General features: G+C 36.0%; 1 protein-coding gene across 1 annotated transcript; it reads left to right on the plus strand.

The window, feature by feature from the left end:
- Nucleotides 1–4,062: 4,062 nt before the first annotated feature.
- Nucleotides 4,063–8,339, plus strand: LOC149186989 (disease resistance protein UNI-like). The gene is made up of 2 exons (XM_089411252.1): nt 4,063–6,296; nt 7,016–8,339. Exons 1-2 carry the CDS (start codon nt 4,175–4,177, stop codon nt 7,843–7,845), a joined length of 2,952 nt encoding a protein of 983 aa, XP_089267378.1. The 5' UTR covers nt 4,063–4,174; the 3' UTR covers nt 7,846–8,339.
- Nucleotides 8,340–11,675: the final 3,336 nt, after the last annotated feature.

The raw sequence follows: 11,675 nt of genomic DNA on the forward strand, positions 1-11,675 counted from the left end.
AGTCATGTTACAGATCTGTTTTACTCTTATACAGCTTTAGTCAATCAAATACTGTTTTTAATGTTAAACAAGCTTTTGACACATTGTACATGATATAAGGATTGCACAAGAAGCTTTAGTTCACATAACTCCTTAAGATGTTTTGTCTCAAATATGTCCTCTCTTCAATTTACAATGTTATCATTTTATTCTAACTAACTGTTTGTTATGCAAATTACAAAATGCAGGAACATGCTGGCCTTCACGTCTACAACAAATGCAAAAGTAATATGAATATGTTTCTTCATATTATGCTCTTACTGCAATACAAGTATTATGGCTTTGTAACCTCACAATTTTGATGTCTCCTTCTGCATTGTCATGTTCAGCTAGTTAGCATGACTCTAAAGATTGACCGCAGGTATAGTTTTGTAACCAGTAATAGAATTGCATATGATAAACTACCTTTCAGCAGCTTGATCTTATTTTGAAATTCTGTTGTCTAATTGGCAGGGCTGCTGCACTAACTTCTGATATCAGCCACACAACAGCTGCCAATATTACAATATTACAAAGAGAAGACCTTCCTCGGTCTGCTTTCGAATCTGATCAGTTGATTCAGGTATATACAATACCCACTTCCTAATAATTTGTTTTTGCAAATCAAAAGAGATCTCGTCAACATTGCAAAGCAATGCAAAACCCGCAATAAGACCCCAAAACCTTTCCACCCCAAAACTTTGGTTCGACTTAGCTTATAATCACTTGCTTATAACAATGTGTTAAATGGCTAGTGATTGAAGCTCAATTGTTGATACCTTGCTATGAAGATCCTTTATTGATCAATCCCATTCATCATCAAGCTACCCGACTATGCAGTCTTCACCAGCCCCATGGTCATCAAAGGTCAGCTTTGTTTAAACATTTTTATTTATTTCAAGTGCATCCATTTTCTATGCAGTTCTTGATTTCTCTCCAACATTTTCCAACATTTGCCAACAATTCCTCTACTGTTCCTCTGTTACTACTTTTTCATTTTGATTTCTTAGAATAAAACCCCTGTAGTACTAACTATATGCTTTGTTTCAAAATTCAGTCAAATCGCGATATAAACAGTATTGGCAATTTCTCTGAGTTTGAGGAGCCAATTCTTCGTCAAGGGAGTTCTGCCAGATTTGGAAGGTACACAAGATTTGCAAAACTTTGTCAATTGCTGCTATCATGGGGGGTTTTGCTGATCTCCATTTCTGTACTAATTTCCCTGGCATTGTATATCACCTTTGGCAGTGTCACAGCAGCTCGTCAGCTTATCGCAAAAACTACAGTTCAAGTTGTAATATCTGAACGCACAGTCGCAGCCATTCTAGGAAAGTCTCAAAATGCTGTTGTTAAAATTCAGCAGCTAAGCTCGTATAAAGAAGCATAAATTTCTGCAAATTCCATGGGATCCCCTTCAACTGAAACTTTTGAAACATGGAGACTTGGAATGAAGTATTGTCATTGCTGACAAAATGACATTGTACTGACAGAATGACAAAATGTTACAGCACAAAATTTGAGTGCCATTTCTTTGACTTGACATAAATGTATTTTGATAAACATGAATTACATTATATTTTGAATTTGGATTCTACTGCCACTGCTTACGCTCCAAAACCAATGTTCTCTATGTAAAAAATATATCTTTTTATATATATTCAATATATCATTACACAATGTATTAGCTTATCATTTTAAATTTTAAATTATATCTTTTAATTCGATTACTATGATATTGCAGAAAGCAAGAGTATAGAACACCAAAAGATAATGGATTTTTTCTTGGAGATCATGATCAATTTACATAACTCGTAAACTTTAAATGTTTTTTTAATTTTAATTTGTTTATTTTTATTTTTATTTTATAAAATAAACTTATCAAAATTATTTTATTATTGTACTTAGATGCTATATTTACCAACCCAAAAGGCCAAAAGTCATGTCCTTTTGCATCACAACAAATCATTAATTAAATGCAACAAATTACTAATTACAAATTACATCAATTTACATTTCAACTCGTAAAGTTTAAATGTTTTTTTAATTTTAATTTGCTTATTTTAATTTTTAATTTATAAAATAAACTTATCAAAATTATTTTATTATTGTACTTAGATGCTATATTTACTAACCCAAAACTATAAAAGAGGCCAAAAGTCATGTCCTTTTGCATCACAACAAATCATTAATTAAATGCAACAAATTACTAATTACAAATTAGATGCATTTCAAGTCGTAAAGTTTAAATGTTTTTTTAATTTTAATTTGTTTATTTATAAAATAAACTTATCAAAATTATTTTATTATTGTACTTAGATGCTATATTTACTAACCCAAAACTATAAAAAAGGCCAAAAGTCATGTCCTTTTGCATCACAACAAATTATTAATTAAATGCAACAAATTACTAATTACAAATTAGATGCATTTCAACTCATAAAGTTTAAATGTTTGTTCAATTTTAATTTGTTTATTTTAATTTTTAATTTATAAAATAAACTTATCAAAATTATTTTATTATTGTACTTAGATCCTATATTTACTAACACAAAACTATAAAAAAGGCCAAAAGTCATGTCCTTTTGCATCACAACAAATTATTAATTAACTGCAACAAATTACGTCCTTTTCTTTGCTAATTGGTAATTGGACAAATTTAAAGTTCACACTAAAGTTATGATAAACAATATTTTTAAATAAATAAATCTTTTGTTCTTTTGACCATGGAATAATTCCTCAATCATTGAGATTAACCTGAATCATATCATTTATGTCCAAATATGTTACTAGATATGTAATCTTTCAATCATGGCTTCAAGACTCCATAACTATAATTTTTAAATGCTTAAGTCCTTCTTTGACCTTCGAGAATAATCTATGTAAATATTCAACACTCTCCACCACGAATTTAATTAACAAATTTATATTCATAATAATGTTTATTTGGTCATTATCATTTTATCAATATTTCCATAATATTCAAATGTAAAAAAATAAGAAAATTCTATCTTTTCTGCACCATGGTTATTAAAATACATAACTTGCTTTAACACCTTCCTATTATTTTATTATATTTTAATTTTATTCTATTTTAAAATCATGGTTATAAAATTTTTATTATTATTTAGTTTTATTATATTTTAATTATTAATCTAAGCATTTTTTAAATCATGAGACATTGGAAAATTATATCTAAAACTAATCTTATTTTAAGAAATACAAACTCAACATTATAACAAGATATATGGCAAGTATCTTTTGAAAATTAATTTTAATCATAATAAAAAAATATAGGACCAATGTCTTTTAAAAATTACTTTATAATTGAAAATAATAAAACAAGTGATTATTTTAAATATAAATGTTAATGTATTAACATACAAATTAAATTATTATTTTAAATAGATGGATAGATTTGTAATATCAAACAAAAAATTTGACATATAATAAATTTGTAACAAGCATTTATCAATTCAACCACATTTCTGACAATTCTTACTTAACAAAGCCAAAGTTCATTACATTTCACTCTTCGCATAAAGTCAAAAAGTTCATTCAAGCTCTCATGATAACGCAAATTAAATCTCATAATAATAACACACCAAACTATTTTGTTAACCGGCAGGGACTAGCGCCACAACAGTGGCTCTTTGTTTTCTTAAGTTAAAATTGATGCATAACTTTTTTTATACATAGTTAATTAATTAAATAAATATGTACATGAATAAGTATTCCAATAATTTTTTAATTATATTTATAAAACTTTCCGTTTTTTCGGCAACACCTTAATTAAGAAAAATATATTAACGACGAAATAAAACACACAGACTTTAACGAGGAAAACGGTAACTGATACCCTAATCCCACGGTGAAAAAGACTACGGCAACCGACAACTATAAAATTGGTTTCCACAAAAATCCTCATCCGCGCGGTATCAAGTTTGTCAGGACTTTGCGAATTAAAAATTCCTTCCACAAATGTTACATCGGACTTCAATCAAGTTTGTGGAGTACTTTACAAATATATTTATATTCACGTCCTCCTCCATATTCAGCCACACGTATTTCATTTGCAGCAGATTGCATATTCAACAATACCTATTTCATTTGCAGCAGATAGCTTATTGCAGTAGCTGAATTAGGTCATTGAGAAAATATGGGAGATCCTGGGTTTATCCCGGGATTGATAGGCGTTGTTATTGACAGGTTGGTTCAAGTAATAGAGAAAGAAGTTATGACTGCTATTACTTGTAGAGAAGAGCTTAGGAGTTTGGAAGAATTAGTTAAGAAAATTCAGCCTGTAAACATGGAAATTCAACAGTATCGAATAGCTATTCGGCAGTCTCAAAGTGAATCAGTTAAGAATATTGAGCCTGTTACAGTGAACAACTGGCTTAAAAAATTAAACAGCATCCTCGAAGATGCAAGAGAAATGGTGCTGAAGTGCCAAGTTTCAGCATACAATTTGGTATCTCGATATATATTGAGTAGGAAGATCAGAAAGTGTATTGACAGCTTGCATCGTCATCTGGAAATATTGCCTTTGATAGGATTCACTAATCAGCTCCATTCTGATCTGATTAATAGGTTGCAGAGCCAGGAGGCTGCTCAGAACCAATCTTCAATTCCTTCAACCAGCCAGCCGAGCCTTGCCAGTTACAGGCAGCAGCCAATTCAAGAACCGTGCATCGTAGGACAAGATGAACTATTCGTAAACCTTAAGAGTCTGGTAATGGATGACAAGGAAATAGCATCCGCTACCCCATCCCGAATAGGTGTTTTCGGCATGGGTGGAGCTGGAAAAACTCTGCTCCTCAAGAGAGTGCAAAATGACAAGGAAGTGCAGCAACACTTTGAGAAAGATCTGATTCTCTGGTTGACAGTTACCCGTAATTTGTCAATCATCAATCTCCTCAATAATCTTGGGAGGCAGATAAACCTCCATATAAATGAGGGTTTTGATGTTAGATGGGGTGAGGAAGATGTTCGGCGATGGATTCACGGAAAAATGAGCAGCAGGAGATTCTTGTTGTTTTTAGATGATATTTGGGATGACAGTGAGACTCTGCTGGAGATGTTGGGTGTACCAGACGATAATGTCCATGGCAATTCCAAGATAGTTGTATCGACAAGAGATCGAAGAGTGCTTGCAAAGATGAGGGTGAGCAACCCTATTAGTATGGAATATCTATCTCCAGAGGAGAGCTGGAGGCTCTTCTGTTTTCACGCTTTTGCAGGTAATCAGCGCACTCTACCTGGGGCAATTGAAAATATTGCCCGCGCTGTCTGTGCAGAGTGTGATAGATTGCCGCTTGCTCTCAAAGTCATTGGAGCAGCCATGGCGGGCGTCACTGCCCCGTCTGAGTGGCGGGTGGCGTTAGAAAAACTCCGAAATGCTGATAAACTCGACCCTCAAGTAGAGAAGAAACTCTATAATCGATTGAGATTGAGTTACGATGCGCTGTGCACCCCGCAACTTTTTGCTTTGCAGCTTTGCTTTCTGTACATCGGAGCTTTCAAAGAGGACGAGGATATGTATGTGGAAGATGTGATAAACTTGTGGATAGGAGAGGGTCTCCTTCCCATGGAAGAAGGTAAAGATCCACTAGAAATTGGAAGGTCTCACGCCAACTTTTTACTGGATAGGTGCCTCATCGAAGCTAGTATCAAGGACGCTGACGGACAGGTGGTGGCCTGTTCGATGCATGATGTGTTACACGATCTGGCACTGCAAATTGCCGAGAAGGAAGAAGATTGCTGCTTTAGAGCGGGCAAAGCTTTGGAGGAATTCCCTTTGAAAGATTGCATAGGCAAGGGCAGGATTTCTCTGATGGAGAACAAATTTAAGTCAATCCCTGATGAATTCAAAGGTCAGAATGTTCGGGCGATGCTGTTGTCCGAGAGCAAATCTCTGGAAGAAATTCCATCGCGTGCGATGAGGACTCTTACATCTATTAGAGTCCTGGATTTGGGAGGAACGTCCATCAAAACATTGCCTGATAGCTTTGGAGCGTTGAAGCATCTGGTGTTCCTCCGTCTAGCACGAGCGCCGATAGAAAAGCTGCCGGATTCAATAACAAGATTGAAGAAACTCCAGATACTGGATTTGTCCCACTGTGGCCAACTGAGTGAGTTGCCTTACGGGTTACATAAAATGACAAGTTTGATATATCTGGATCTGAGTTTCTGTCAAGGGGTAAAATACATTTCTTGTGGGATCTCAACGCTCACATCGTTACAGTATCTGAAAATGGAAAAGTGCTGGAAAGTTTGGCAGCAAACATCACAGCTGTTGGGTCTCAGGACACCACATATCTCCACAATGGTATGATATTGTCCAATTTGGGCCTAAGCCCTTATGGGTTTGTTTTTGGGCTTTACCCCAAAAGGCCTCATTCCAATGGAGATATTTGTTCATCCTTATATACCCATGATCCTTCCCACTTCTACCACTTCTAATCAATGTGGGACTTTGTTCGTATACCCAACAATCCTCCCCTCGAACAAAGGACCATCGAGCCTCCCCTCAAACCAGGATTCTCCCCTCTCTACCAACCAGGGTTCTCTGCTCCAATGCGTTGGTGGCTCACGCCTTACATGGTAGCACCACCTGTCTCGAGAGCTTGCTCCATCCCAGGTCAACTCCTCTTCACCGTGTGTTCCCCAACACGTCCATGAAGAATCCGGAGCACACCGCCTGTTTAACCGAGCTCATCCTCAGGGTTACAGGGGCTCACCATCTTTGTTTCGGCATTCCGAGGATTCATCCACTTGGGTAACCTCGAACTTTGCTCTGATACCACTTGTTGGGTCTCAGGACACCACATATCTCCACAATGGTATGATATTGTCCAATTTGGGCCTAAGCCCTTATGGGTTTGTTTTTGGGCTTTACCCCAAAAGGCCTCATTCCAATGGAGATATTTGTTCATCCTTATATACCCATGATCCTTCCCACTTCTACCACTTCTAATCAATGTGGGACTTTGTTCGTATACCCAACAACAGCCGAGAACAAATTTATGTGATCTGAGGGGAAGTCGTGCAGAGTATAAACGAGCTGCTATCTTCAGTGATCTGCACAGTCTGAAGCACCTCAAATGGCTGGCACTGGAGGACTGGACGCAGCCATTTACAGATGGCGTAGTGGGTAGTATGCGAGAGATGAGAACACTTATCCTGCGGATGCTGCAGATGAAGGTACTACCAGAGGACATGAAAAGTATGGTAGAGCTGAACACGCTGGTTGTGCAGTCCAACGTTTTAGTTAAGATCCCATCATGGATATGTGATTTCGAGCAGTTAAGTTGTCTAATACTAAAGTCCTGTAGGGACCTTGAGGAGATTCCTGTAGGGCTGGAGAAGCTGAAATGGTTGAGGAGACTGGATATAATTGGATCGTGGTCCTTAAAAGAGTTACCCGATGCCTATGGCAAGGAGGGTGCATTTCCAAGGCTGGAAAGCTTTTGGTTGGATCAAACAAGGGCGATAGACGTTTTTCCTCCAATAAGTCAGGGGGCTATGCCTCTGTTAAAGAAATTGGGGTTGGTGGTTTGCCTCAATGTGAAAACCCTTCCTCCAGGGCTCCAAAATTTACAGAATCTGAGGGAATTGCATGTGTATAGTAGTCCCTTAATACTCAAATCTATGGAAGAAGAAGGTAGCGAAGCATGGTCGACAGTTCGACAACTAGAAGGAGAGAAGCAGGTGGAGATATTGAAGGAATCGATCGCTGAGCATCGCCATAAACGCATGGAAAAGAGAATGGGAAATAAATACTGGTGGGATAGGTTCCTCAGTGATATGTGGATGGATTTTCATATCTAAGCCGTCGTCATGGGTGAAGAATTTAGTTAAAAGCAGAGTATTCAGCAATGAAACATTTTGCTTGGATCACCACCTACATCACGCAAGAGAGGTGACTTCGTTTTCATTCAATTTCTTTATGGTAAATTTGAGTACAGTACTGCCATATGCGATTTGCTTTCTTTCGTTTTTTCACTTCGTATTTAAATTGGAATCAGATTGAAGAATTGCTTTGTCATCAGTTTGAGGCGAGTGGCATCTGCATTTTGCTTGCTTTATTTTCTCCTTTGGAGTTAAATAAAAACAATGGTGGGCTGGTTTGTGATAAATTTGGGTCCAGTGGCATCTGTATTTGCTTTATTGTCTCCTTTCTTCTTAAATGAAGAACAGGAGCGGTTGGCTGGTTTGTGATCAACTTGATTCCAGTGGCATCTGTATTTTGCTGGCTTTATTTTCTTCTTTGAATTTAATTAAAGAAGTTGGTTGGCTTGCTTTTCGCAGGGTCACTAGTTGAATTCTCTCTTATGAAGTGCAAACTCTTATGAAGTTCAAAGTAGAATTCATTCTTACTGTACCCTACAGGGTAACATTTTCATTTGAATCTGGTTTTTTAATTTGAATTTATATAATTATAAATTTTTAATATAATTTTGTTATTTTAAAAATATGAAATTGTATTTTTTAATAAGTTTTCAGATTTTTTATTGTGTTTTTATTTAATTTAAATTTAAAGGATACAGTACTTACAAATATTTTTATAAATTTTATTAGTTAAATTGCAAATGGTTTTACATAAGATAGTTTTTTCTTTCATAAAATAAAAAATTTTATATACCAATTTGATGTTTGACTTGATCATCAAAAATAAAATTAAAAAATATAAACTAACAAAAAAGAGTGTCATACATAGTTAGTCATTAATATGAGATTCTATTACAATTCCTAAATATTTAGCCATTGATGATCAGATTTAAAGACTGCTGCCTTTGCCCCCTTTTCAGTGCCCAAATGCACTAGGTAAAATAGAGATTGTTTTCATACATTTTTATCAGGGAAAAAAAAAAAACCATCTTTTCAATATTTCATAGGAAATCAAAAAGTACAATCTCTTAAGTGCATAGCATTACACTTGAGAACTTAAAAAATTGAGCTAAGAATAAAATCCCAGATATATCTTAGACCTTAAACATATCGTGAAACTTAACTAAATCCTATTTGAATTGAAAATTTCAATCCTATTTGAATATGATCCAACAAGATTGATTGACAAAACAGAGAACACATTACCATTAGACACCTTTGAGATGGAAACTAACCCAAAATCTAATAGCAAAGTTTCCTTGGATAACGCAGCTGCCATGGTAATGAAGAACATGCACATCATCATATTGCTCTTGTAGTTGTTTGCGGGACCCTTAAGTCAGCTCTTCCATTGAATCAGTTCATAAGGACTTTTGAATCCCTTTACAATCTGAATATTTTTACTTGTTTCCAAAGGGCGATCCTCATGGCATACCAAATAAGAAATAGTTTAGCTGTAAAATTTGTGCCTTGGCCAATACCTAATTTACATTTAATCATCAGATTATTAGAGTATTATAAGAGAAGAAAACAACTATACCCGTAGGGCCGTACCACAAACATCCTTCTGATCAGCTTCATCAAAAAAAAAAATCTTCATACTATACCACCTAGTAGCTCCACATTTCTGATAAGTCTGATCTTCTTCCCTTTCACCGCATTTCTGATAAGTCTGGTCTTCTTCCCTTTCACCGGTTTCCTTTGTACACGAACAGCTTAAAGAAATCGTTCTGTTGTATAATTAGAAGATGGAATTCCATTTCTCAACAAGCAAGGCGGGTTCAGTGCTGTGCCTCGACTCTGGTCTGCTAAAACATCGTCAATTCAGTTCTTCCTTGAGCCTTTTGTTTTCAAGGTCTATTTTTAGTTCTGGCAATAAGAACGGAAGCTCAACCTCCTCTGTCAGAGCTCTTCGAGAGCTTCCGACGCAGTGGCATGGACTCCAGTTCCTTCTTGCTTCCCTAATGTCCTAATCATTCTAAGCTGGGAATCCCAGATCATTTTCCTTTCTTGCTCTGAATTCAAACTAACAAGGAGTTCTGATGGGATTATTTTCCTTTCGGTTGTGGGCTACTATGTGGATGAATCATATTACTCCAAAGTCCGTTCTTTGGCACTGCCTTCAATTGACTGTTTCATGTAAGTCCAAAATGATCTTCCTCATGCCATGGTAAACTTCCTCAGATTTGGTTGACTCCTCTGAGCCACTGCCGTTTGGAATCCATTTGGCGATTTTTTTGGGGTCCCAGGCCAATCCTCTTTCTTGAAGAGACCAAAACGTTCTGCTTCAGTCCAGACAAATCAATTTATTGTTCAGCAGGAAAGATTGTTGTTTTCTCCATTATTCCCTTGTGTTTTTCATTTTACCTTTTTCAGAATAATCTAATCACTTTCATTGATGACTTAGCTACTTGATTTAGTTAAGTGTTATTTTCTAAATAAATAATGTAATTATTTTCGTAGATCTAGATGGTTTAGTTGAATTAATTGTTGTTATTGAGGATAAACAAGTCAGATATAGATATTGCATTAGTTTTTGGTGATTGCATTTTGATAGTTCTTAGCATCTGGTTGTTTTCAGAGATATCATTTTTGGTATATTTAATATCATTTTATGAAGTAATGAAAATCCCCATATTATAATAGTTCGCATCTCCTGATAAGCCTGATTTTCTTCCATTTAGGCAGTTTCACTTGTACACCAATAGCTTAAAAGAATGGTTCTGCTGTATGATTAGAAGGTTGAATCCCATTTCTCAACAAGAAGGTGGGTTCAGTGCTGTGCTTGGACTCCGGTCTGCTACAACGTTGTCAATTCAGTTCTTCCTTCTCGGTTTTTTGTTTTCAAGGTCTATCTTTAGTTCTGGAAATAAGAAAGGAAGCTCAGCCTCCTTTGTCAGGGCTCTTCAGGAGATTCTGGTGCAGTGGCATGGACTCCAGTGCCTTCTTGCTTCACCACTATCCTAATCATTCTAAGCTGGTAGCTGGGCATGCCAGAGCATTGTCCTTTCTTGCTCTGAATTAAAGCTAACAAGGAGTTCGGATGGGATTCATTTCCTTTTTTCTTTTTCTTTTTTCCTAAACATTAAAATCTTGTCTCTATTTATAAGTCCCAGACAATGGAAACCTCCAACAATATCAAAATCTTAATTGACATCTTGTACATAGATTTCTTTTACGAAAGGATACCATATGCAACCTGGAAGAAGCTGATAGCGTTCAAGTGATCTCATTTGGCACAAAAATGCAGGCAATCTAAGGGCATTTAGTCTGGTTGTTGTGGGTTTTCCATTCGGTGTAGCAGGAGCCACAGACCTCTCTGTTTCATTCACTTTGAATGGATTCATTTCTTTCACTTGTAAGGTTTAGGCTACCCTTACTCGAAAGTTACTCGATGTTCTGAAGAATCGTGTTACTAGAAAGTCGGTTATTTGTCACTTCATTCAGTTGGCCGTTTCATTGATGTCCAAATGATCTCCTTTTCTGCCAAAACTTTGGCATGCCAGTGTAAACTTCCTCAGATTTCGCTGATTCCTCGTGAGCTTCAGGACGTTTGGAGTCCATTTGGTGACTTTTTTGAGGGGGCGGGGGAGGCTTTAGGTCAATCCTTTTTCTTCGAGAGGCCAAAACGTTCAGCGTCAACGAGGGCAAATATATATTAAGGGCGAGGTTGTTATTTTGTCCATTATTCCTTCCTTTCTTTTAATTATTATTTGAGGAAAAATATGGTTATTTCGGTTCTGATTTATTTCATTTGCAGGTAATTTAAG

This window comes from Pinus tabuliformis, chromosome 3_1 (assembly GCF_031772625.1).
Source record: "Pinus tabuliformis cultivar Carrire ecotype Pingquan chromosome 3_1, CPIR1, whole genome shotgun sequence".
Taxonomy (NCBI): Eukaryota; Viridiplantae; Streptophyta; class Pinopsida; order Pinales; family Pinaceae; genus Pinus; species Pinus tabuliformis.